Consider the following 27,713-nt stretch of genomic DNA (forward strand, 5'->3'; position numbering starts at 1 on the left):
TATGTTGCTAGCCTTAACTGATGTACAGTTGCTCTGGCCACAAACAAGCCCTTTGGTGCCTTCTTCGCTCTCACCAGTTTCCTGGCTGCCCATAAAGGACTCCCATCAGTGTTTATGGCCAATGTGCCAAACTAGGGTGGGGTGGTGGGTTTCTTTTGAGGGGTGGAGGCGTAAAGGTCTTACAGATGCTTCCTGGGCTAGAAAGGGGTAAATAAATCCCCCTATATAACTGTTACCTATGCCGCAGGTGAAGAGAGGTGAGCCTGAGAGGGTGGGATGGGGTGGTTGTCTTACAACAGCCCAGGCCCTCCCAAGTGTCCCTATTTTCCAGGGACGTCCATAATTTAGAGAAGCCATAACTGGTTTCTTATTTGATCCCGGAATGCCCCTTTTCTGTAGGATGGCCCTATTTTCATTGGATAAATGCTAGAGGGTATGGAATTATCTGACCCCCAAGCCGTGTGAAGGCAATCTTGTATAGGGAAGGGGTTTTTTATGTTTAATGATGTGTTTTATATATGTCGGAAGCCGCCCAGAGTGGCTGGGACAACACAGTAAGATGTGTAGTAAATAGTAAAATTATCATTACGGAATGGGACATCCCTATTTTCATTGGAGAAATGTTGGGGGGTATGACAGCCCCAGTCGGTGTTTTCTCTTTTTTTGCTGGGGTGCGGGGCGGGGAGCTGATAATTGTACCACAGAATTGTAGAGTTGGAAGACACCACGTGGGTCATCTAGTCCAACCCGCCGCAATGCAGGAATCTTGCCCAGCGTGAGCCTCCAAACCACGACCTTGCGATTAAGAGCCTGAACCTCTACTGCAGCTTTTAAAAAAAACCTATACATTTTTGACACACCCTGTAAACAAAGACTTGTTTCCCGAAGGTTTGGGAAAGTTTTCCATGAAGTCTCTCTCTCTCTGGTGAGTGGGGAGACAGGATCCTTCACCCACCCGGCCCTTTCGCCTAACCCAGGGTGAGGGACAGGGCCAACAACAGCCCTGAGACGCAGAGCAAGACCAATAGAGGGAGAGGCAGCCAACAACAGCCCTGCAAGGTAGTCCAGTCTTGGGCTCCGCAGCTCCTTCCACGCAGATACGGCGCCCTTCTCAGTTGTAAACCAGGGCTCAGCAAACTTTTTCAGCAGGGGGCCGGTCCACTGTATCTCAGACCTTGTGGGGGGCCGGACTACATTTTGAAGGGGGGGGATGAACGAATAATAATGAACGAATTAAAATGCCCCAGAGATGCATTTTAAATAAAAGGACACATTCTACTCATGTAAAAACACGCTGATTCCCGGACCGTCCGCGGGCCGGATTGAGAAGGCGATTGGGCCGGATCCGGCCCCCGGGCCTTAGTTTGCCTACCCATGGTGTAAACTATCGCCCTCTCTCTTCGACGCGCGGAACGGAAATGCCGCCGGCTTCGGTTGGCGCGGGGGACAAGAAGGCGCGTCGCACCGCTCCGGGATCACTTCCTGTGGGAGGGGCGACTGACTGCAACCACTTCCGGGTCAGCGCTCCCTGTCTTCTCTCCCTGGCCAGCTGCGCTTCCCGTCCCGGAGTGCCACGATGGGGATCCTGGAGAAGATCGCGGAGATCGAGAAGGAGATCGCCCGGACCCAGAAGAACAAAGGTTTGGCTCCTCCTTAGGACGCGCCGGCTGAATGGAAGAGGCTACCCCTTGACTGGGGCCTTTGAAGCGCCTGCTCGGTAGGCAGAAGTTCAGCAGGTGCGGCTTTTCTCGGTTGAAAAGCTTCGCCTGCTGAGTTTTTGCCCCGAGAGGGTTAAAAACAATAATAGGAGCTCTAAGGCCCTGGGCTGGGCAATGGCAGAGGGTTGAGGCTGTTTTGCGGGGTCGGCAGGATGTGGATTTATTTTATTTATTAGGTTTATTAAGGGAGGGAATGAACTGCAGGGTCGGGGGTGGGCGGCTCTTCAGATGGGCTCCTACAGCACCTGCATGCAAAGTTTGTGTACCAAGTGTGTCGCATTTGTTTGCCCCGCACTGCCTTTTCGTTAACGCTATTTTGCTTAAGCGCTTTCTGTGTCCCCCCCCCCTTTGGTATAAATACATTTGGGGAGGGAAAACAAGTGCGGTTGCGAGGTAGCTAGGGGACTTTAAAAAGCGGGGGAATAAGACGGTGCATGGAGATTCATAACACTGAAATTTTTTGTTGCTGATTTCAGGTCTCTTCACAACATAAAAACACAGAATAAGAACACAAAATGCATAATAAAAGTAAACAAACCAGAAACTATCAGAGAGTAACAGTTAAAAGCCTGAAGCTCTTCGTTTTTAAAGTTCATACCTAGTGTGCGGTGAAATCTGGCTCTTTATCCCTTTCCCCAGCCCAGCTGAGTAATTGACAGAAATACAGTCGGAGGTGCTTTTTGCCTTTAGAAAGGGGGAACGGTAGCTCTGGTTGACCAGGTTAGAGAGCTAGGCAAGAGGAACAGAGAAGGAGCCATTAGGAGAGTACAGGTACACTAACTCATCGGTCACTGATTTTGTTTCCTAGTCATGTATGTGTGTGTTACTTTTTCTATTTCCGCTCTAGCCACCGAGTACCATCTTGGCTTGCTGAAGGCAAAGCTTGCAAAGTACAGAGCTCAGCTTTTGGAGCCTTCCAAATCGGCGGCGGGCAAAGGCGAAGGCTTTGATGTGATGAAATCTGGAGATGCCCGGGTGGCGCTGATTGGTTTCCCCTCTGTGGGTAAGGTCAGTGACACTTGGAGAATTCCTATTCCTGTGTCTGTTACTTGGTGTGCTTCCTTTTAAAGCAGGTGTGAGGAACCTGTGGCCCTCAAGATGTTGCTGGGCTGCACATCCCATCAACCCCAGCCAGCATCGCCAGGATTCAGAAACGATGGGTGTCTGTAGTCTGGAGGGCCACAGGCTCCCCACCCTTGCTTTAAATGAAGTCTCACCCTCAAGTTTATAATTCAGGGGTCGGGATGTTGGGAGTCATTCTACAAAGAAACAGTAAAGATGTTTGTACGTTTAAGAACAGATTTTGTGAGCTCTGGGCTGAATGGTTGCAGCTGGCCATGACTACAAAAGGAGAAAAGCTGCAGTTTGAACTTTGCCTGCAGGAAAAACACCCACAAGCTTTGCTGTTTGTTGTTTTGAAATAAAACCTTTATTTAATTTGGTTTTACACCTGTCTCATGGAGTCACAGTCTCTGTCATCTGCCACCAGTGGAAAATCCCCCTCTAGCATGGGAATCTTTATCCAGGGGCCAAATCTGTCCCTGCAGACCTCTCTGTCTAGCATTTGGGACTCTCCCCAGCAGTGTTAGAAACTCAGATATATAAGCTAGGCACCAAATGGCTCTTTAAACCAAGGTTATAGTCACCAAAACCGAATGTTTAGTTGCCATTTGGGGTCAAAACGGCTCTAAAGTCTCAATTTTCAAAGGATGGATGGATTGTGATTGATTTTCAGTCAAACATCTGACTGGATTAAGAGCTTTGAGAACTTAAAGAAGAAAAGTCACTTGATCCAGGGTCAGTCCACGCCTATTCTGACCTCTGTTTCTTTATGGTGATATTCATAACGTAAGAATATTGTCCACAACTGTGAGCAGGGCAGTGGGGTGGGGTAAATGAAGACAAGCAACAACAATTAGCTATAATGTTCACTACTCCTGCTCAGGCTGCACCGTGAAAGTATTTGGGTTTCTGAAATTCATTCTGATTACGCAAATAAAATATAACACAGGCATAGGCAAACTTGGGCCCTCCATATATTTTGAGACTACAATTCCCATCCTCCCTGACCACTGGTCATGTTAGCTAGGGATGATGGGAATTGTAGTCCCAAAAACATCTGGAGGGCCCGAGTTTGCCTATGCCTGATATAACAGATAGAATACTACAGGATAGGGTATTAGTGTGTGAAAACAGTCCACCATCCAATGATACCCAGGCATCTTCACTTGATTGCAAGTGGTCAAAAGCCAGGTGCAAAATGCGCCTGGCCATTTTCGAACACTGGTCACTGCCTCACAGACTATCCTCCCTTGGAGGGTCATGGAGGGGATTAAATGGGAGAGCCTAGTACACCGCCTTGAGTTCTTTGGAGGAAAACCTGGGATGGAAATTCAAACAAGCAAACAAACAATAAAATAAAATATGTTTTTACATGGAAAGTTCACATCAGCACGGCTGCTGATTTGTCACAAGTGGGTGGCTTTCCTCTGCCACTGCTAACACACTCATCTTCCCTTTCAGTCCACCTTTCTGAGTTTGATGACTTCCACGGCGAGTGAGGCAGCTTCCTACGAATTCACCACATTAACTTGTATTCCTGGAGTCATAGAGGTTAGCGCAGTTCCATTGGGTTGCCATCTGCTGGGGCAGGAATGAAACCGCACTGCAGTTTTTATGTGAATGCAAGGGTTGGGGGCTGTTGAATTCTGTTTCTTTTAGAATGGGAGGCTCCATGTATTTCAGAAGCAGTCCATGTTTGCCTTCTGGGGTTTGCCAGATGTTAAAACTAGGAAGCTAATGCCTTAACGTTGGGTCCTCTCTCCAAGAACGCACCTAGAGTAGATTGGAGGCCCACCAGCTGTGTTCTGATAGCCACCAAGGACTCGATAAATACCCTGGTTTAGCTGCCTTCTTGGGGCTGCAGAAATGGAAGGTTACCACGCTGACAGCAGGCCAGAATTTACAGCTACTCAGGGTGGTGGGTGACCTCAGGCTAAGGCCACACACCCCTTTCCTCAGGACGTCCCCCCCATAGGTCCAGTTTCATACCCCCAATGTGCCCTTGACGTCTCACATTGCCTCTTGCTCCTCTTTATGGAGGATGGAGAGGGATGGGTGTAGAAACTAGTCTGCAGAAAGGTAAAATTTACATTAATTGTTCTTTCTGTTTTTGCCTCTGGTCCCACTCTCTACTTTGGATTTTTTTTTTAAAAAAGCCTCCAGTATCAGAATCCTTTAGGCCTGCCAATTCTCTTCCTCATTTTTTGGATGAACAAGTTTTAGATTATTGTTTTCACTCATCCAAGGAACTGTCCTTGTGGTCTCTGAGCAAAAAAAGCAGGCTGTGCAGTTCTAAATAAACCAGTAGATCCCCTGATGAAGTGTGTGTGTGTTTGTAATAGTAATAATAATAATAATAATAATAATAGTTTATTATTTATACCCCACCCATCTGGCCGAGTTTCCCCAGCCACTCTGGGGTTAAAAACAATACAGCATTAAATATTAAAAACTTCCCTAAACAGGGCTGCCTTCAGATGTCTTTTAAAAATAAGATAGCTGCTTATTTCCTTGAAATCTGATGGGAGGGCATTCCACAGGGCAGGCGCCACTACCGAGAAGGCCCTCTGTTTGGTTCCCTGTAACCTCACTTCTCGCAATGAGGGAACCGCCAGAAGGCCCTCAGCACTGGACCTCCGTGTCCGGGCTGAACGATGGAGGTGGAGACGCTCCTTCAGGTATACTGGGCCGAGGCCGTTTAGGGCTTTAAAGGTCAACACCAACACTTTGAATTGTGCTCGGAAACGTACTGGGAGCCAATGCAGATCTCTCAGGACTGGTGTTATGTGGTCCCGGCGGCCAGTCCCAGTCACCAGTCTAGCTGCTGCATTCTCTGAGCATGCATGAGAGTGCTAAAAAGGTGAAGTGACCTGTAAGCTTAGGATATCAAAACCTGGGGGGGGGGGGTAAGGGCTGGAGGTGCTCTGTATCATTGTAACCACCCCCTCCCTCCATGTGCTGCTTCACGGTCTTCTCTTTCGTCTTTTGCCAGTACAAAGGAGCCAACATCCAGCTTCTCGATCTGCCTGGGATCATCGAAGGAGCTGCTCAAGGTAGGTGGGGAATGTCGCCTGTGTCTCATTCTGCCCAAAGCACATTGACGTTCCCAGGGCAGTAGCACTTTTGCACAGTGACAAGGGACCTTTTCTTCAGCTTGATGGAGCACATTCGCTCCTGGGCAGCCTTCCAGAGGCTGTTCCCTCGTGGTGTGTGGGGACCAGAGGCGAAAGTGAGCAAAGCAACACATCCTCATTCTATTTGTACGGCACCTTTCTGCAGTTAAGTCATGCCCAAGGTGGCTTAACAGCATCAAAATATGTACATAGTTTATTCTGACAGTTACAAAATTGTAGCAGAATATAAATATCCCTGAACTCTAAGCTAATGGAAGCACCTCAGTAAGTCTTCAGAAATAATAATAATAATAATAATGATAATGATAATAATAATAATTTTATTTATACCCCGCCCTTCCCAGGTCAGAAAACTGGGCTCAGGGCGATTAACAACAAATTTAAAACACTTAATCGATGAAACAAAAAACAGCATAAAATACAGTTTAAAACATGAATAACAATAAATTCAGAATTCAAAAATCAATTTAGGGGGGAAATCCATCCAATAAACATTAGATGATCACCAGGGCTAGCTGGCTAAATTAGTCCTGTTTGGGCCAGTGAGAAGACCAGAGGAGAATTAGCTGTGGGATCCCAGAGCGGGTAATCTTCATAAAAAGGGGAGGAGAATGGAAGAAAGGGGAATAAAAGATGAGGCTAAGTTCAAATTGAAAGCCAGGCGGAATAGCTCTGTCTTACAGGCCCAACACAAATAATAATGAGGCCTAACAATAAAAATTGAAAGTCCCATGGACTGCAAGAAGATCAAACGTATCCATTCTTAAGGAAATCAGCCCTGAGTGCTCACTGGAAGGACAGATCCTGAAGCTGAGGCTCCAATACTTTGGCCACCTCATGAGAAGAGAAGACTCCCTGGAATAGACCCCGATGTTGGGAAAGATTGAGGGCACAAGGAGAAGGGGACGCCAGAGGACGAGATGGTTGGACAGTATTCTTGAAGCTACAAACATGAGTCTGACCAAACACAAGGAGAAGGGGACGACAGAGGACAAGATGGTTGGACAGTGCTCTCAAAGCTACCAGCATGAGTTTGACCAAACTGTGGGAGGCAGTGGAAGACAGGAGTGCCTGGCATGCTCTGGTCCATGGGGTCACGAAGAGTCGGACACGACTAAGCAACAACAAACAATAAAAATGCAAACAGCAGCAACAACCCCCCCCCCAGTGAATCACATCCTCTTGCGTATAGAAGGGGGGTGGGTTGGGACTAGAACGGGAGTTAAAATCCCTTTTTGATCTTGCAGTGCTGCCAGCTCCACCTGCTTTTGGCCCTGGCTCTGTGCAGCATCCTCCTTTCGAATTAAGAAGTGTTCCTCCCACCTTGATTGCCAGTCAGGTTAATCGTGCTGCTGGCCCTGCCTCCTCCCTCCCTGTCCTTGGACAGTGAAAAGTCTCGTGGTCCTTGGGGGATGCTCCTGGGAGAAGGATTCAGCCAAGCAGCGGCTGCTGAATTGCAGGCATTTTCAGCATGGGAAAGGGGGGGATAGTTGTCTAATGAGAACTGGCCTGGGGAGGGTGAGGAGAAGACGCTACCCGAGCACCGCCATCTGTTTGGAGGAGTGGGGAGCAGCACTAATGGAGCTGTATTTTTAAAAATAAGCCTTTTTGAGAAGCCTTCTGCATCAAAAGACAGGGTGGAAAGCAATTCCTTGTTTGCATGATGCAAAAAAGCAGAGATTCTGCTCTTGCTTCTGCTACACAGCTTCTTGCTCTCCTGCTGTCGCAGCAAGTAACTCCCATTTTCTCATTTCCTTTGCAGGAAAAGGCCGAGGGCGCCAAGTGATTGCTGTAGCCCGGACTTCTGACGTCGTTATCATGATGCTGGACGCTACAAAGGGGGAAGTGCAGAGGTTAGTGCCTAGAGGGCAAAGCACCCACACGTGGGTTGAATTATGGACTGGAAGGGAAAGGGTCGTGGCTCAGTGGTTGAGTCTCTGCTTTTCATGCAGAAGGTCCTAGGTCAGTGGTTGGCAACGTGCGCCCCATGGGCCAGATGCGGCCCACAAAGACCATTTTACCAGCCCACGAGCAACCCCTGAACAGAGCCGCCTGGTTGGCGAGTCCCCCGCATGCTGCACTAAACCGGTGCAGCGCAGCACGGGGACTTGTCAAGCAGCGCTGGAAATTGCATCTGCGCACGCGCAAATACTGGAAATCACGTCTGCGCATGTCCAGACACCAAAAAACGCTTCTGCGCAGGCACGATTTCCAGTGTCTGGGCATGCGCAGAAACAATTTCTGGTGTCGCAGACGCAATTTCCGGCATTGCGCTGTGCCACTCCGGCCCACCGACGATCTCCGTGGGAGTGATCTGGCCTATGGCTGGTAAACCTTTCCAACCCCTGTCCTGGGTGCAACCCCTGGCATTTTCTTTCTTTTTTTTTATTTTAATGATATTTATTAAAGTTTCAAAAAATACCGGAAAATACAGAATACAGAAAAAAGAAAAAATATATAAAGTTGTTAAGATATAACAAAAAAAGTAAAGAATAAAAAGAAACATACAAAATAAAACAGTTAAAAACACGTTAATTTTCCATAACCTATCTTTTTTTTTTTTTTTAAATGATATTTATTAAAATTTTCAAAAATACAGAAAGTAAAGATTAAAGTACATTCAAAGCCTTATTTTCATACATCCACTTTCCGGGACTCCCCCCTTCCCCCACCCCTACCATATTCCCCTTTCATATTGTTGGCTCCACAAGCTCTCAGTTCTAATTGAAACTTAATTTGTTTAGACCATTATTCGAATTTAAAATTTATACACTCCTCATCAATACCCTTAATAAAAAACAAAAGTTCTCTCCCCAGGGCCCACCCCATTTTCATTTCACAATTTCCCTTTTTTTTAATGATAAGGACACCCCACACAATAGAAATATAAGAAATAAGAAATAAAAAGTATAATAGATGAAAAAGAGCCAATTCAGAAAAAAAAGTTGACAAGCCTTTGGATTTTAGTTCTCCCCCCCCCCTGTCCCCGGTTTAATTTCCCCCTGACCACCAAACCATGTTATCTGCCTGGAATTCTTAAAGTCCATAAATCACCTATTTCCCCCAACTCCTTGCTGGCTTTTTCTTTTTATAATTATTTTTTTAAAACATTTAACTTCAAATCTTTAATAAAACTCCCCCCATTGTTCTTTCCAAGTTGTAGTCCAATTTCCTCTTGTTCCGCTGCTAAAACGTTCTAATTCAGAAGCTTAGTAACTCTGCAGGGATTATTGTTATTCAGGAACAAAAACTTGCGTTCAGTCCCTTCCTTTCTTCAATAGAAAATTCTATTGTCTCCTTTAGCTGAACACCCTGTAGACAAAATATTATTTCCGTTTTGCAGCTTTCCCAGAAGATAACCAGTCCTGTAAAATTCCAATGGTATTTTTCCACTTACGACCATCTTTGTAATGTCCCGAAACTCCTCTAGGGGGATTGTTGTAACTTTGTTTTCTCTAGTCCAAAAGTCCGATTGTTATCCATATTTTCGCCATTTTGTATCCAAGTTTTAACGGGTTATAGCAAATTGTAACAAATTTAACCAGCAAAGTTCTCATAATAAAATCCTCTCTGCTTTCCGACTTTGACAGCTACTTTGACAGCTGTCAAAATCTCCGACTCTTTTCACCAGGCTCTCTCTTCAATCACCCCGGTTCCCAGGGGGGGGGGTTACGTTTCCCTTCTCCCTCAATTCTTCCTCCAGCACAGTTCTTGTAGTTCCCCATCGTGGAATTCTTAGTTTTTATCAGCAATACAAATCTTTTTGGACCTTGGTTTCCCCATCCTTGTTTTGGAAGGTTTACAGTAGGGAGGGGGACTGACTTCCTTTTTGGATCCCCCCCCGCTCGTGTCCAATCCGAAAAAAAAAAATTCTTTTTTTCTCCTTTTGAACCCGGTTTCCAAATTACTCACGGGTTGTTGTTAAGAAGTCCGAATTTTCAATGGAAGAAGTCAGCGCTCTCCACCGGATGGCATGCGGCTTCGCTCGGCAGGGATAGCAGAGGACTCAAAGCACCACGCTTCTCCCCGGCACCCGATCCGTAGCCTTTAAAAAGGCTCCTTCACGAGTCGGGAGGGCGCTAGCGGTGCCAGCCGAGTCTCCATGTCCACGGCCTCCGTGGCCGTGGTTTTTAAGGGTCCCCGCATCGCCGGTGCGGTAGGACCCAGCCCCTGCCGAGCAGGCTCCCTCCGGAGCTCGGAGGGAGTCCGCCATTCGGCGATGGCGCCAACCCGGAAGTCCTAACCTATCTTCCTTGCACTTATTTCCCCAGACCTCCTCGTACCTCCCTTTTTTGTATTCCAGTTCAATCTGTTAGTTCAGCAAATCCTTACCATTAAACTTTTACCCATTTGTAAGCCTTTTTTCATATCTCTTAAAGCATTACAGCTGGAAACCACTTAATTTCTATCCAACATCCTTCTAAAATTCCTTAATTTTACAATATTTCTGTAAATAATCTTTAAATTTCTTCCAGTCTTCTTTCACTAACTCTTCTCCCTGGCATTTTCGGGTAGGGCTGTATTTGTCTCTTCCTGAAACCCTGGGAGAGGGTTTTGGCTCTCATTTTACTGGGTTTAGTTGGGTAATGGCTTGGCGGCTCTTTATGACCACATCCTCCCTCCCTCCTGCAGAGCTCTGTTAGAAAAGGAACTGGAATCAGTAGGAATCCGGCTGAATAAAGTCAAGCCCAACATCTACTTCAAGGTGAGACACCGCAGGTGGGCAAATCTTAGGACTGACAGCTCCTCCCGTACAAAACACATAAATACAGCAATCGCCAGCTTGGTGGCCTCCAGGTATTGCTGAGGTCCCCAAACCCATCAGCTGCATCCAGGTTGCCTGTGGTCAGAGATGACGGAGCTGTGGTCCAAGAACATTTGTGCACCGAGTTGACGTTATTTGTGTCTCAATAAATAAACCTCACACATGGGAGACAGGACAGACGGTAGGGAAGGCTAGCCTCCCACTCTTCTCCACCTTCCTTCCACCCCACCGGAAATGCTTCTTGGCTGTGTGTAGGAAGTATCCAGCTTTGTGAGATCACCCCCCGCTTCTCGAAATTGGCTCCTTAAATGGGTCACTCGAAATGTGGTGAGGGGGGCTGGGGAAACCGTTTGCAGGAGAGCCGCAAAACTTCTTGCTTAAAATAAAGATGCTTTGGCTTATTTAAGTGTATTGCTGCTTATGTGAGCAGCTGGGTCAAATTCTGCCCATGTGCTTTTCATTGTTTCTCTGCACGGAGAAAGGACTAGAATAGGGTTGTTGGGGAACTTTAGGGCCAGCGGCCAAATGTGGCCTTCCAGGACTCTTTATGTGGGCCTCAGGTTTGTCCCCAGCCCATGCCCCTCACCAGTCCTACTCTGCACCTCCTTGAGTGGTTTTGCCTGGCTAGGATATGTCCTTGAGCTCTGATGATGCTTCTTGCTCAGAGGGGTGCAAGAGAAAAAGCCACTAACATACTTGCATGGCTGGAATATACACTAGTACTGTACAAAGGTAAGAGTTTCACACTTGGCTCTTCTCGCTTTTACATCTGGTCCTGCCCGTCACTGGCACGCGGCCCCTGGAAGGTTGCGTATGAGAGAATAAGGCCCTTAGGCTAAAAAAAGAGGTTCTCCCTCCCTTTTATAAATTAATAGCAAATAAAACAAAAGCTGGACTCAGGCTCCTTCGGGAGGAAGGGCAGGGTAGAAATTGAATAAATCAATACAGTGGTACCTTGGGTTACAGACGCTTCAGGTTACAGACTCTGCTAACCCAGAAATACTACCTCGGGTTAAGAACTTTGCTTCAGGATGAGAACAGAAATCGTGCGGTGGCGGCGCGGCAGCAGCAGCAGGAGGCCCCATTAGCTAAAGTGGTGCTTCAGGTTAAGAACAGTTTCAGTTAAGAACGGACCTCCGGAACAAATTAAGTACTTAACCCGAGGTATCACTGTATCCTGAAGCAGTCCAGGCCTCTTGCAAGCCGCTCTCTGACCATTGCTCTGACCCAGAACAATCGTGTTCCAGTCTAGTGATTCACACATGCCGTCTTAAAGCAGTCTGCCACATCTGCCCGTTTGGTCACGTAGTGTAAATGTCACCAAACTTTTTGGGCCCATGAGCATATTTGCAAACTACAGGAACTGTTGAAGTTGCCATAAGTGCTTGCACTTTTGCTGCCCAGCCATTAATCACATCATTATTTATTATTATTATTATTATTATTATTATTATTATTATTATTACTGCTACTACTATTACTACTCTTACTAACACTCCAGGAATGTAGTTTCAAAGTACACGAACATCTGCAAATGTCAAAAGGATTTAGCCCATGCAAAATTGATGTGAGTGATCACTTTAGCTCAAAATGAATATATCTTGGGATATACCAAAGGGGCATTCTCAGCAGTTCACCTTTCACGTCTGTCTGCATTTGGCAGTGCCATCCTATGCAAACGTTGCGGCATCCAGTATACTCAAAATATAAACTTTTGCTGAATCAGCCTCATTGAGGGCCATCTTGACAAAGCCTCTTTTCTGTCTTTCAGCCCAAAAAGGGAGGGGGCATCTCCTTCAATTCAATGGTGACGCTGACTCAGTGCTCCGAGAAGCTGGTACAGCTCATCCTCCACGAGTACAGTATCCTTTTTCACTTAGATTCTTGGTAGCTACATTTCTCAGCAAAGCGATTCAGGGCACCAGCTGTAAAAGTGCCTTGCAGTGTCATTGGTAACGCCCTGAGCAGTTGAGGGTGGGTGGTTTGGACCCAGGCGACCTGAAAGATTCTATCTCCCTGCCTGGGTGCTGAGATCCTCGGGTGAGCACCTTCTCTTGGTCCCATCAACATCAGAAGAACTGTTGGTTGTGACGCATGAGACAGAGCCTTTTCTGTGGCTGCTCCCAAGTTACAGAATTCCCTCCCAAGAAAGCTTCACCTGGCTCCTTCCTTGTTATCCTTCCGCTGGCAGGCTAAGACCTTCCTGCCCAGACAGGCATTTGGAAACTGAGATGCAGATGATGCTGATATCTAGGCTGCTTCAGAGCAAATTGTTCTGTAATTGCTGGTTCTAAATGTGTTTTGATGTATTTGAATTTGTTGTTGTTTAGTCGTTTAGTCATGTCCAACTCTTCGTGACCCCATGGACCAGAGCATACCAGGCACTCCTGTCTTCCGCTGCCTCCCGCAGTTTGATCAAACTCATGCTGGTAGCTTCGAGAACACTGTCCAGCCATCTCATCCTCTGTCGTCCCCTTCTCCTTGTGCCCTCCATTTTTCCCAACATCAGGGTCTTTTCCAGGGAGTCTTCTCTTCTCATGAGGTGGCCAAAGTATTGGAGCCTCAGCTTCAGGATCTGTCCTTCCAGTGAGCACTCAAGGCTGATTTCCTTCAGAATGGATCGGTTTGATCTTCTTGCAGTCCATGGGACTCTCAAGAGTCTCCTCCAGCACCGGAATTCAAAAGCATCAATTCTTCGGCGATCAGCCTTCTTTATGGTCCAGCTCTCACTTCCATACATCACTACTGGGAAAACCAGTATTTGAATTAGTTTGTTTTTATTCTGCATTTTATAATTTTGCAAATGTTGTAAGCCACCTTGAATCCCAACTTGGGAGAAAGGCGGGCTAGAAATATATTTAGTCATCGTCACAATGTCCTGGTCCTGAGACATCACTGGGCTCAGGAGCGAAGCAGTAGGCTCAGACCGAGAATGAGGGCGACCCTGGAAAGGCACTGCCAATCAGTGTTGACAATACTGGACTCTATCAGGCGTATTTTCTCCTCGCAGCAACCCTTCGGGGTGGGTTTGGCTGCAAGATGGTGACTGGCCTAAGATTACCTGGCCAGCTTTGTTGCCAAATGGGGATTTGTCCTTGAGTTTCACCAACCCAAGCTGGGTGCTCGTAACAGCACAACACACTGGCTCTCTTAACAAACACAAAAGTGTTTAACCTTGATTCTGCTCACCTAAGAAATATTTAATGCGGAGGTTCTGTTCAGGGAAGACTGCACACCTGACGAGTTCATTGACGTGATTGTTGGCAACCGGGTCTACATGCCCTGCCTTTATGTGAGTACCCTTGTAAGAAGTTTCATACTTTTAACAGAATGGGATGGGGGGGATGTATTTAACCATAAGCAAGGGTTTCTTTTAAGGGAACAAGTTTCTGAGGAACACAAGTGGTGGTGGGGGAGAGTGATTGCCTTCCTGCCCTGCTTGCCCTGCTTCCCTGCCCATGGGCATCTGTTTTACCACTGTGGGGAGAGAATGCTGGACTAGATAGATCTTTGGTCTGACTCTCCAGGCTTTTCTTAAGTTCTCTCTTTTTTTTTTATAAGATATTTATTAAGATTTTCAGAATATTACAAAATAAAGAAAGAAAAAAGAAAAATACAAAATAAAAATGGTTAAAAACAATTCAATCTTTCCATTACTTATCTTTCATTTGCTTATTTCCCGGACCTCCTCACGCCTCCCTTTTTTGTATTCCAGTTCAGTTTGTTAGTTCAGCGAATCCCTCCCCTCTTTGTAAATCCTAGTCTTTAATCATAAAGTGTTGTAACATTAAATTTTTACCTATTAATAATCCATTTTTTCATATTCCCTTATAACATTACAGCTAAAGACCACTTAGCTTCTATCCAACATCATTCTAGCATTCATTAATTTTGCAATATTTCTGTAAATAGTCTTTAAACTTTTTCCAGTCTTCTTCCATCAACTCTTCTCCCTGGTCTCGGATTCTGCCCAGGCTTTTCTTAAGTTCTCAAACACCCCTGTGGAATGCCCTCCCATCAGATGTCAAAGCAATAAACAACTATCTGACGTTTAGAAGACATCTGAAGACATCCCTGTTTAGGGAAGCTTTTAATGACTGATGTTTTAATGTATTTTAATATGTTTTTAATCTTTTGTTGGAAGCCGCCCAGAGTGGCTAGTGAAACCCAGTCAGGTGGGCGGGGTATAAATAAAAAAATATTATTATTATTATTTATTCTACCTATAAGAGCTCTCATCTAGGTATTCTGAGTGAATTATGCATTGATTTGAATAAGCTTAATATCCAGATCTTTGGCATTCTAAGACAGAATCCCGTATCCAGAAAGCATCCATTCGTCATGCAGTTAGGCCTGTTTGTTTATGGTATTTGTACTCCAACCTTTAGCCAGACAGGCTCTCAGAGGGTCACACAAAGATCAGTATTAAGATGCTCCCTGCTCTCCAGCCCACAATCAAAGCAAACTTGATGCACAAGGCAAAAAAGGGATAGGAGGAAGGCAAAAAAGGGATTGAGGAAGAAGCAAGCACAATATGCCTGCAGTCTGTACTGGGTGCAATCTGCAGTTCCATGCAATTGTCAGTTAACCTGAGAATAAAGTTCATTCAAAAAATTGAACCAATCCAAGTTCATAGCCCCTATGGTTGTGGAGACATTGTGCGGACAGAGGCTTCTCTCTCTGAAAAGGGTGGCCAAAAAAGAAAGACACCCTTCTTGGGGGAAAGGGCTGCAAAGCTTTAGAAGAACCATCCTGTTTTCCAAAACAAATAAGCAAACCACCAGTTGCCTTCCCTGCCTTTTTGGATACTGGATTGGAGACGGATCTCTTACTGTTATAAACTTTTGTTCGGGAAATAAAATCATCGGAAAGCTACAAAGGCTAGCTGCTGCATATAGTTTCTTATGAAGCCTGTTACTTTTTAATGTAGCACCATCAGGCATGTCCCTGCCCCAAGAGGCTTACACTCCAAATTTGGCTCCTCAACTTGGTGCCCTCCAGCTGTTTCGAACTACAACTCTCGTTAGCACCAGCCCTCAATTTAGCTGAACAGAGAAGGGGGAAACTGACTCCTTGCACCATTAATATTCCTTTCTCCACCACCACCTTTTGGATTAGGTTTATAACAAAGTCGATCAGATCTCCATGGAGGAGGTAGATCGCCTGGCTCGGAAACCCCACAGCGTTGTGATCAGGTAAGGTGAACCTCCCCAGCGCAGTGTCTTGTGGCCAGCATGCGGTTGGCTTAAACTCCAGAGCTTGTGGTACGAAGAGCCCTTTGGAAGAAAAGTCATCTTTGGCTTCTGTTCTCCCTGTATACCTTTTGTAATTTGTAATTAGATTTATTCTCGCTAGAAGCTGAAGCCTATGGGCAAGTGCATCTCAAATTATGTGATGGGATGAAGCAGTGTGTACCCCCCCCCCCGGCCCAATGTGCCAGGAACCACTACCGTACTTGGTCCCTGTAGCATCCCACCAACATCTTGCAGACAGACACCACTTTGAGCAGGCACCACTCTAGACAATGTGCACATTTTTTAAAAATCTCAGCACAAACAAGACAACTATTTGAGGCTAGCCAAACAGGCTGAATATCTTCTCCCACCCCAGCCCCGGTCTCCAAGAAAATGATCCCCATTTGATTAACAGAGAAATGGAAACCAAAATAGAAAAAAGATGTTTAAAATGATGTAAAAGGTTTTAAAGGCCTGGGAGAGAGGAGGAAAGTATTTCCCTGGTTTTGAAATGACATTAAGGTGCCAGGCGAGCCTCTATGAGGAGGAGATTCCACTGCCCAAGCCTTTTCTGTGTCGTTATCGCCCTGCCACCCACTTTGTGTGTGTCCGCCTCTCTCTAGCTGCGGCATGAAATTGAACTTGGACTACCTGCTGGAGATGCTGTGGGAATACCTGGCCCTTACCTGCATCTACACCAAGAAAAGAGGCCGTGAGTAGCACAAGCAGGCCAGCAGGATTGGATGGAACTAGATCTGAAAATGAATACGGGCTTCAGGGGAGGAGGGAGGATCCGAAATTCTTGTGCCTTAGTGACCTTGCTATTTTTTCTCTCTTTTCTCGGTCCCGGACAGAGAGACCAGATTTTTCAGATGCTATCATCGTACGGAAAGGGGCATCTGTGGAGCATGTGGTAAGCATTGAATTTTTGAGCTGCAGAAGCACCCGCCCCCATCTATTTTCTCCACACACTCTGCACTGCCAGCTCTTCCCAGGCTGAAACCATCCAGCCGGAGATTCAGTCTTCTTCTTTGAAAACACACTAGGGCAGGGGTGGCTAACCTGTGGCCCCCTGGATCAGCTCCCTGCCCATTGACTGTACCGCCTGGGGCTCCATGGGAGATTGAGTCCAGGAAGGTCGCACTGCCTTGGCTACCCTCCGCCTTTTGGCTACAGCTCTGCTTCAGGAGCAGTTGTTGCCTTAATTGCTTCAATGTCCTGAGCTAGGAAATAGGGTAGCCATTGTCCGGTGGTGCCTTCTGTTTGGGGACTGTGGGGAAGAGACCCATTTTGGGGGGAAGGGAGAAGCTGTTCTGCAGACAGCTGTGAGCGTGAAGTTGCCACTTTGGAATTGGGTATGTAACGCCAGGCTCATTTTTAAGAGCAGCTCCGCTTCAGAACCTCTGCGACACGACTTTGGAAAGGGATAAGGGGTGTCATCTGCAAGGAGTACAGTAAGTAAAACTTAGGGAGCTGAGATTGCAAGGCCTCACCTGGTACATCTGAACCTTTTTCTCCCTTCAGTGCCATCGAATTCACCGGACGTTAGCAAGCCAGTTCAAGTATGCGTTGGTTTGGGTAAGTGTGCTATGACAAGAAAGTGGGGTGGAGCAGAGGCCTCGGGTGTCTTCGCCAAGTATTAGTGATATAGGCAGGAAACATGGGGGAAGCTCTTAGTGGCTTTTTTAAAAGGAAGTTTGACAAATGCACTAAAAGGGACGGGTGAGCTATTAACAGCAGCTCTGTAGAACCTCCATGTACAGAGTAAGAATATCTCACGGCCAGCGAGGACTCTTTCTTTTATGCTTCACTGGTGGGATTCCCACAGGTATTGCCAAATAATAATAATAATAATAATAATAATAATAATAATAATAATTTATTTGTACTCCACTAATAACTACCTAGCAGTTCGAAAGCACAAAAGTGCAAGTAGATAAATAGGTACCGCTCCAGCGGGAAGGTAAATGACCCGGAAGCTGTACGCTGGCTCCCTCAGCCAGTAAAGCGAGATGAGCGCCACAACCCCAGAGTCGGCCTCGACTGTACCTAATGGTCAGGGGTCCTTTTACCTTTACCTAAGCTGACTGGGTTGCCCCAGCCACTCTGGGTGGCTTGCAGCATATACGAAAACGCAATAAAACATTAAACATTAAAAAACTTCCCTATATAGGGCTTCCTTCAGATGTCATAGTGCCCTCCAGGTGGTGTTGGACTTCAACTCCCATCAGCCCCTGTCAGCATAGCCAGCTATGATGGGAGTTGTGGTCCAGCAGCATCTAGAAGGCTCCCACGGGCTACCGAACTAGTAGCTGGGTCTTGCTGGCTCTGTAGTCGCCTCCAGCTGGGGTGTTCTTGGGGCTGACCTCGCAACAGGTAAAGAACTGAGGTGGGGATGAATGCATGGAAAGATAGGGTGGCAGCCTCAAGGGGCAAGCTGAGGTGTCCATCACAGCATCCAATAGCTCAAAGGGGGACAGCCTTCAGCCCCAGGCCCCCGCACACACCCCCTGCTCAATTTCATGTGCTCTGATTTCAACAAGGGGTGGGGGAGCAGGGAAAAGAGGTGGCGAAAAGTCGAAAGGAAAACAGGGGTGGTCTTCCGCACCTTCTCCTCTCAACAGAGAAAAGAAGGCTCACCCCTGCTGCAGCTGTTGAATCCATTAGGCCCGGGATAGAGAACCCCTAGCCCTCCAGTTATTGCTGGACTCAAGCTCCCATCACCCCTGACCCTTGGCCATGCTGGCAGGGGCTGATGGGAGTTGGAGTCCCACAGCATCAGAAAGGCCATAGGTTTGCTTTCCCTGCCCGTCCCGGGGGCGGGAGTGCTCAGAAGGGACCCCTTTCTTGGAGACATTGGCAATCCATTGGCAAGTGGCATTGGGCAGTGGTAGGGGCACCTCGCTCTCTTCTTGCCAGAGAGACCCCCAAACCAGGGCTGGTGAAACTCTGTTGTTTTTTGGCTTTCAAGGGAACCAGCACCAAGTACAGCCCCCAACGAGTAGGACTCAGCCACTTGATGGAACATGAAGACGTCATCCAGGTTGTCAAGAAATAATCCTCGTCGCTGGTCCCTCTCCCTGCTCTGCTCTGCAGTATTTTCAACGCGACTCGGCAGAAAACTGTCTAAAAGCCAAAAAGAAGAAGAAAAGCCTCTGTCTGTAATGGGAGGTTTTTCCTTCAGCTCCTCATAAGCTTCCATGAAGCTTCCACGGAGGATAAGAGACTACTGTGGAACTTCTTGCAGGTTAGGGACACGGAGAAGAGAGGTTCTTGTCTTACATACTGACATGCTTAAGGGGCACCTTTCAATAGCATGGTCTTGGGTGCCTTTAAGATGCTCGGAGCGGGTTTGGTTGTGACTTGACAGCTGCCCAGAAAAGTGGCCTTGGATCCATGAGCTGAAAAACACAGGAAAAGAACCATCCATCCTCCTCCTGTTCTTCCTTCCTCCCGTGTGTGTTGGTTCACGAGCAGAACAAACAGCTCTGTTCAAAAATCAGCACTTCCACTTGGACAAAAACGATTCCGGGCAACGCAAGGATTTGTTTACACGTGGATCGCTTCGTCACGTTCACAGAGTGCCCCGTGGAAGTTCATTTCCACCCGTTTTCTGGCTAAGAGGGGTGGTGTTGATAACTTCCACTGGGGTTAACGGAAACGAGGCCAACTTCTCCCTCTCCCATATCACCCCATTTGGCAAGACAGCAACCAAGAAACAGCACACCTGCTGCTCCTGCAGCTCTGCTCAAGAAATTTACTCCAGACCCATCAGAAGCCATTTGTCCTTCAATTGAAATAAAGAATGGTTCTTGTTTCTCTTTGGAACTCCCATAATGTCAAAGTTGTGAAGTATCATTTTCTAACTGCTGTGAAATATTTCCAGTGGTTCTTTTTATGCTCTTGTTCCTGAGGCTGCAGCTTTTCTTTTCCTCCACTGTAGGACTGGTCCTGCCCGCTTTTAACAGCTTATTTTGAACTTCTGTTTGGCTTTTCTTCTTAACAGTACGTTTTTACAATTTGGAAATCAGCCAGGGCTTAGGTGGTGTTCTGGCTGCTCCCATTCAGCCCAGGGTTCTCTTATGCTTGGCTGGACACACATGGCAGGGAGAAAAACTGTTGCATTAAGGGAGAGAGATTATATTTCAAAACTTCCATGGCCTATATTTGTAGAATGTATTTGTAGGATATTGTAGAGTCGGAAGAGGTTCAGAAAAAGGCAACCAAAATGATCAAAGGGATGGAGAAACTCCCCTCTTAGGAGACGTTGTGGCGTTTGGGACTTTTTAGATGAGAGAAAAGTTGAGTAGGTGGTGACATGGTAGAGGTATGGTATAGGCATAGAGATTTATTTAACAACAGTAACAACAATAACAGTGTATACCAAAGAGGCCACAGATAATTAATGGCCAAAGGCCTGGCAAAAAGGATATGTTTGTGGCTGGTGCTGAAAGCTATGTAATGAAGGGCAAGAGGTGAGCCTCCCTGCGGGGAGCATTCCACAAGCAAGGGGCCACCATCAAAAAGGTCTGGTCTCATGTTTCCACCCTCTAGGTCTCCCATGTAGGGGGCATATTGAGAAGGGCCTCAGCTGATGATTGCAGGGTTTGGGTAGGATCATACGGGAAGAAGTTTCTACCAGTTGGGTTCCCTCCAGATAACCTCCCATCCAGCCAACACCAGGTTGACAAGGCTTCTGTACTTGCAAGATTCTGACGCTAAGCAGGCGCCCAGACTAGACCTCAAAAAAAAGCTTGCAGCTGTCTTGTTACAGTCAACCTTTCCAGTGGTAAGTGGGAATTTGTTCAGACTGTGAAGTCTTAACACGCCCAGGTTTATTTTTCTTTATTTTCATTACATTTCATATCACGAGTTTCCTCCGGAAAGCTCCAGCTGGTGTGCGTGACTTTCTCCGTTCTATCCTCTTAACAACCCTTCGAGGTAGGCTAACCTGAGAGCTAGTGACCGGCTGGCTCAGCAAGCTTTGATATCTCGCTTGATTTTCATGAAGAAAGATGCTACGCCTTCTCTTGCAGAAGTCTGAGAAGACTTCTGTGTACACGCACACTACTTCTTCCCGAGTTGCTGATAGCTTGCAAATAATCCCCGGCCCCCAGTAGAAGAGAGCCGTTTCTTCCCCTCCCAAGCACAGGTGAGAAGAATAGGAGTCATCAAATATGCATGGGCCCACTGTAGCCGGCAAGAGCCTCGCAGCAAACATGGCGCTGTAGGCTCAGGAGAGGCATCACCTCGCCGTCAGCAGGCGCCAGCTGGAAGCTCAGCTTCCCCCAGGTTTGGGGGGACAGCGAGGGCGTCCCTGCTGCAAAGGATGTCACCAGGGTGCAGCTGCAGTACGAGTGGAGCTGCTGCTGTTCCGGCTCAGGTGAGCGACTCGAGGGGGTTATTAAATTGTGTCATCCAATCCATTTTTCACAGCAATGGGTCACTTTGCTAATGGAGGTGGGGCTCCGTCTTCTCGTTCACTCCCAGCTTTTCTGGTGCTCCAGGGCTTATGTTTAATTTTTGTTCCATTTCTAACGTTCTAGCTAGCTAGCCGCTCCTCCGAGAAGCTCAAAGCGGTTTGCAAGTCCTTCAAATTTGCCCTTGCTCTGTTTTAGCTCTGCACCAACTCTGTGATGGAGGTTGAGGGAGCAGGGGTCTGGGTGAGGATTTGGAGCTGAGGCTGGGTGCAATGTACCGTTTACTCCAGTTTCAATGAAGCTCCCGCAGCTCGTGTTTGTAGCAGGGTGCACGTGACTTCAGCCACAATCCGTAAGTTCCCTCTACTTGCTTCCGAAATACTCCTGGTGATGCGTTTTTCCTCAGACCGTTTAGTTTTAAAATGTAAGCCACAGCATAGGTATTCCTCACCCCCTTTGACCTGTGCAACAACCTTGCTTGGTAGCTTAGGCTGAGAGGATGTGACCAGCCTGAGATCGGCTGCTGAATGACGATTTGAACCTGGGTCTCTGGGGTCAAAGTCCATAACTTTAATTGCTACACCACACTGGCTTGTAGCAAATGCCTATCTGTTTCTCCAGAGTTTTCTGCAGAGATCTGTAGATGCCCTGAGCCCAGGCAGTTCCCAAAATAGCTTGACCTGGCAGCTGTTCTTACAGCTCAGGTGTCACCGTAACAAGTAGAAGATCCTGCTGAATTGTGTGCTTCTTTCCAGTGTGATCTACACAGGGTTCTGGGATCCATACATCTTCCTTAGTAGGATATCTCCTAAGTGCAACTAGCTCATCACAAAAGGGCATTGCCAATCTTACCTCGAAAACTATTGTGACATTGTTTTGCTCAGCAGAGGCTGATATGTGGCCTTCTGGACTCTCACTAGCAATATTTCCATTTTTACTATTTCCTGAAGAATTTCAGAATGGAATCATAGAATTGTAGAGCTGATGTTGAGCCAGAATCTCCTTTTTTGTAACTTGAAGCTACTGGTTTGGGTCCTAACCCCCGAGCGGGAGGAAACAAACTTGATCCCTCTTCCCTATGACAGCCCTTGAGATATTTGAAGGTGGCTTTGCTTATTGTTTTAAAAAGTCCCACTGAGTTCAAAGAGTCCTACTGAATCCTAATGAGTTCAGTAGGGCTTTTATTACCTAGAACAGCTTTTCTTAAATAATACATTCCTGGAGCTGGTTCAAATGGGGGGGGGGGGGGGAGAGACACACCACATGGACATACGAGCAAGGAGGGAACTTTAAATTAAAAGATACAACTTGCAAAAAAATCTCAATAGTTCTTTGCCAGTCTGCACTGAACAAAGCGGTACTGGTGTTGCATTTTACCGCCAAAAAAATATGATAAAAATTAACGGCATAAATTCACCACTACCTGTAATTGGGCCTCGAGAAAGATGGAAAGAAACAAAGATTTAGCAACAGCTAAAAAGCGAGTGGTTAAAAAGATGGCCATTCCAGAGAAAGGGCCAGTCCTGACACCACATTGGGGTGCTAAATCACCACCTCCTTCCCCAGTTTATGGGGACTGTCATCTCCAGCCTAGAAGTTGTCCGGATGTGAAGTTCCATAATGAACCCAAGCAATTTGGCAACTCAATCTATATTTCTTAACTAGAGCGGGAGTGGGGGTATCTCCCAGGCCCTGGGGGCCAAATGTGGCCCTCTGGGGATCTCTATCTGGTCCTCAGAACTGCCCCCAGCCCCTACCCCTCACCGGCCCAGTTTCACACCCTAAGTGGTTTTTGCCTGGCTGGAATGTGTCCTTGAGCTCACGAGAACGGCCCTTGCTTATCTGGGCAGAGCATGGTCCCAGTATGTATAGAAACTAAAAAGATAAAAGAGTTCACATTCATTGCTCCCCGCCCCCCACACCTTTGCCTCTGGTTCTGCTCTGGCATGCGGCCCCCAGATGGTTCCCCTGAAGGGAATGTGGCCCTCAAGATGGGGGAAAAGGTCCCCCACCCCTGGACCTTGAGGAGTCGGGCAAGTCAGCTTCTGCAGGTTCTGTGGGTGGGGGACATGGCAGGTCGCGGTGGGCTTGTTTGGCCAAAAACATCGTGATTTGTGGGGCAGTAGGGATGTTGAAAGGACGAGCAGTTGTCCAAAGGCTCTGCAGGGTGCTTGGTATCTACTTGGGAGCTTCATCCCTGTCACTAGGTGTGGCGGCCATTCCCTTATCACGCAGAATGCCTATTCTGAGGAGAAAAAAACCATGGCAACGGGCCTAGTCAGCCTGGCTTGCGTCAGTCGGTATGCATGGTGTGTGCCGAGATCTTCGCTTGCAACTTTTCTCTCTCTTGAATTTCGATATAAAACGAAGAAATAAACAATTTAACACGAGAGCAGCAAAACCCTCTGAAAGGGGCGGAGTAGTGTTTTGGGTGCAGCTCAAACATTCTTCGAGCTATTACGTTTTTATCCTGGGAAGACGATATTGTTCTTTTAGTTGGTTGGTTGTAAGACTCTTTGGGTCGCCTTGGGCAAAATTAAAGCTGTTACGATAAATTAGTGTTGCCGTATTTTGAAGAGCGAGAAAGAGAACCCATTTGCCGGCTTCTGCTTTTAACTATGGATCGCTATGACGACTCTACCTGTGAAAAAGAGGGCATGTGGCGATGCTGAAATAAATCTCATTAAAACCGGTTTAAAAACAACCTATTATAAGGAGGGTCCTAAAACCAGACACCTCAGGGCAAAAAAGTGTGTCATCAGTATTTGCCAGAAGCTGTTTAGCAAAGGTGCCAGGCCTGTGTGGGGACTTAAACTGCTTAGGGGCCACCACAGAGAAGGCCCTTTCCTGGGCAACCGCAGATGAGCCTCTGAGGTGGAGGAACTGCCAAGAGGGCCCCCCCTGTTGACCTCAGCACCTGAGGGGTCTGTGGGGAAGGAGGTTGTATTTTGGGTATTTCAAGCCGGATTTCTGGCCACTCTAACTCGGCGGCAGGCAGGCATCTGTACAAGAAGCGATGCCAAAGAGGACTGAGAGGGATTTCTTCCAACCCTGTCAGGCTGCCTCATTGTCTCCCATTATTTACTGCTTGAGAGCTGGCACTGGCTGCGCCTGCCCGGCAGGGATTGAAGGGGAAGCAACAGTTGTCAAGACAGTCTCGGAGAGCAGCCATTGCTTTTCCAAGTGGGTCGGGGGACAGACGGCACTCGATGCCGGTAGGCAGCATCGGACATCTTTAGCCCCCCCACCGCTCCCCACTCAGTTCAGACAAGGGGACGCAGGATGCTTAATGCGAGCTGCAATTTCTCCACCTGCCGACTCCGGGCTGGCGACTGGGTGGCACCAGCTCTCCAGGAGACGCCATGTTTTTAGGACTTTTGAGGCTTCAACTCCCAGATTTTCGGTTGTGTCCGGATGGCAGGCTTTCCAAAAGGTAAGCCATGCAAGGAGGACGGTCCCTCGCCCCCTGCTCCATATTTCTATTAGTTACACACACACACAAACATGTTGTTGTTGTTGTTTAGTCGTTTAGTCGTGTCCGACTCTTCGTGACCCCATGGACCAGAGCAGGCCAGGCACTCCTGTCTTCCACTGCCTCCCGCAGTTTGGTCAGACTCATGTTTCTAGCTTCGAAGACATTATCCAACCATCTCGTCCTCTGCCATCCTCTTCTCCTTGTGCCCTCCATCTTTCCCAGCATCAGGGTCTTTTCCAGGGAGTCTTCTCTTCTCATGGGGTGGCCAAAGTATTGGAGCCTCAGCTTCAGGATCTGTCCTTCCAGTGAGCATTCAGGGCTGATTTCCTTCAGAATGGAGAGGTTTGATCTTCTTGCAGTCCATGGGACTCTCAAGAGTCTCCTCCAGCACCATAATTCAAAAGCATCAATTCTTCGGCAATATGGTCCAGCTCCAAACACACAAACATACACACAGCTTTTTTCCCTAAAAAAAATGTTTAGGGGTACTCTCATTTTGACTCAATAAAACCACCATTTTATAGTTCAAATTGGGGAAAACAAATACAGCAAATGGACAATAGTACAAAGATTCGCAAAATGTTTTGGGGTATGCGTACCCCCAGGAAAGAAGCACTGTCTGTGCGTAACACTTTTCAGTGAGTGGTAGGCAACTAACTTTTACTCAGACCAAGACCCACTGAAATTAATGAACATGATAGGCCCATTGATTTCAGTAGGTTTACTCTGAGGAAACCTCAGTTGAATACCGCTCAATATATTACAGTAGTACCTCAGGTTAAGAACTTAATTCGTTCCGGAGGTCTGTTCTTAACCTGAAACTGTTCTTAACCTGAAGCACCACTTTAGCTAATGGGGCCTCCCGCTGCTGCCGCGCGATTTCTGTTCTCATCCTGAAGCAAAGTTCTTAACCCGAGGTAATATTTCTGGGTTAGCAGAGTCTGTAACCTGAAGCGTATGTAACCCGAGGTACCACTGTATAACCAAGAAGCGATAGATAGCGATAGATGGATGAGCACAGGATGCTCCGTTCTACCGAGTCAGACCGCAAATCCATCTAGTTGAGTTTTGTTGACAATTGTTGCCTGCAGCAGCTTTCCAGGATTTCAGGCAGGATTCACTCCTGGCCCCTGGACTGTTCTTTGAGTCTGAAAATGCCTCTGTTGGCACCTCTTCACCACTCTGTTTATTGCTACTATATCAGGGGTGCCGACAAGAATAAAATATTGGGGGGCCCAGGTAAGCCCCACCCTGCATAATGGGTCACATGATGCGGCGCACTCCCACCCCCCCCCATTTGAATGACAATGCCTATCAGTGGGGGATGGCCTCCTCAAATATTTTATTGGCTCCTATGCTAAGGTTACCAGATTTTTTTCAATGAATCCAGGGACACTTTTCAATTTCCTACTAAATAGATGGATTTTGTCCAGGGACTGATTTGTAAATCCGGGGACTGTCCTTGGGAAACGGGGACGTCTGGTAACCTTCTATGCTCCTGTTTCTTTCTGTATTTAAAATGTTTCTTAACCACCCTTGATTAGATGATTCCAGGGCACTAGGTACAAAAAGTGTGACTCAAAATAAATTCATGCACCATACAAATTCAGTTGAAAACCAGCAAATAAACATAAGAATGAGATGAAACTAAGCCGCCCAGAGTGGCTGGGGCAACCCAGTTACATGGGCGGCATACAAATATTACTATTATTATTATTGTTGTTAACCAAGTAAGTTAAAACTGGAAGAGGGGAAAGACAATTGCAAAAATAATAAAATAGTGTATAATCTCATCTGCGGAGCTGGATTTATTAGCTAGCACTGTGCAGAGATTGAGTTGCTTGATCGGGAAATTTGAATCTTCAGTGGACAAGCTACAAAAACAGCTGTTTTTCAGCCGTGATCCTCTCCACACTATGGAATCATAAAATCACAGAACCATAGAATTGTAGAGTTGGAAGGGATCCCGAGGGTCATCTAGCCCAACCCGCTGTAAGGCAGGAATCTTTTTGTCCAATGTGGGGCTTGAACTCAGCCCTGAGATCAAGAGTCTTGTGTTCCACCAGTTGAGCAATTGATCTCAGCTGCCTCATTTTGGGATAGCCTGTGTTTTATGAAATGTTGTGTTTCATTATTTAAAAGTGTGCTGCTTCTTCACCCATTCTTCACCCTCCTAGAGGTAAAAAATGGACAAGATGAAATAAATACATCTGGGTAGCAAAGTACATCTATGCGTTCTTAGGAAACGCATTTCACAGACACTAGATGTCACTCCTTACTTTAGCCACTCAGGGCCAAACTGAAGGAGATGTTAAACAAGTCTTTGTAATGAGAGAACACCTTTTAATTTTAAATTTAAAAAATGTGTATAGGAGTTCTTTCCAGGAAGGCTGATAATCACTGGGATTGCAGGAGGCAGAGAGGGGAGTTTAAACCTTTTCTCCTCTGCCACAGTGCTGATGAAACTTGCTCCTTTGAAGCCACTCTTTGCATTTGTTGTTGTTTAGTTGTTTAGTCGTGTCTGACTCTTCGTGACCCCATGGACCAGAGCACGCCAGACACTCCTGTCTTCCACTGCCTCCCGCAGTTTGGTCAAACTCATGCTGTCTGCTTCGAGAACACTGTCCAACCATCTCATCCTCTGTCGTCCCCTTCTCCTTGTGCCCTCCATCTTTCCCAACATCAGGGTCTTTTCCAGGGAGTCTTCTCTTCTCATGAGGTGGCCAAAGAATAGGAGCCTCAGCTTCAGGATCTGTCTTTCCAGTGAGCACTCAGGGCTGATTTCCTTAAGAATGGAGAGGTTTGATCTTTTTGCAGTCCATGGGACTCTCAAGAGTCTCCTCCAGCACCAGAATTCAAAAGCATTAATTCTTCGATGACCAGCCTTTTTTTATGGTCCAGCTCT

General features: G+C 46.8%; 2 protein-coding genes across 3 annotated transcripts in view; both read left to right on the top strand.

Moving 5' to 3' along the window:
• Positions 1 to 1,497: 1,497 nt before the first annotated feature.
• On the top strand, positions 1,498 to 19,750 carry DRG2 (developmentally regulated GTP binding protein 2). Its single transcript, XM_080981569.1, has 13 exons — positions 1,498 to 1,640; positions 2,566 to 2,726; positions 4,242 to 4,331; positions 5,773 to 5,833; positions 7,677 to 7,767; positions 10,547 to 10,619; positions 12,451 to 12,541; positions 13,874 to 13,971; positions 15,798 to 15,874; positions 16,537 to 16,625; positions 16,768 to 16,826; positions 17,438 to 17,491; positions 18,885 to 19,750. The coding sequence occupies exons 1-13, from the start codon at positions 1,577 to 1,579 to the stop codon at positions 18,969 to 18,971; spliced, it is 1,095 nt and encodes a 364-aa protein (XP_080837695.1). The 5' UTR covers positions 1,498 to 1,576; the 3' UTR covers positions 18,972 to 19,750.
• Positions 19,751 to 22,600: 2,850 nt separating this feature from the next.
• Positions 22,601 to 27,713, top strand: part of MYO15A (myosin XVA) — a 111,426-nt gene continuing 106,313 nt past the window's right edge. For both annotated transcript variants that reach the window (XM_080981567.1, XM_080981568.1), the window contains exon 1: positions 22,601 to 24,766. In XM_080981567.1, coding sequence (XP_080837693.1) covers positions 24,350 to 24,766 — 417 coding nt within the window. In that variant the 5' untranslated portion in view covers positions 22,601 to 24,349. The remainder of the gene's footprint in view (positions 24,767 to 27,713) is intronic.

This window comes from Podarcis pityusensis (genome assembly GCF_964106645.2).
Source record: "Podarcis pityusensis genome assembly, chromosome: 14".
Taxonomy (NCBI): Eukaryota; Metazoa; Chordata; class Lepidosauria; order Squamata; family Lacertidae; genus Podarcis; species Podarcis pityusensis.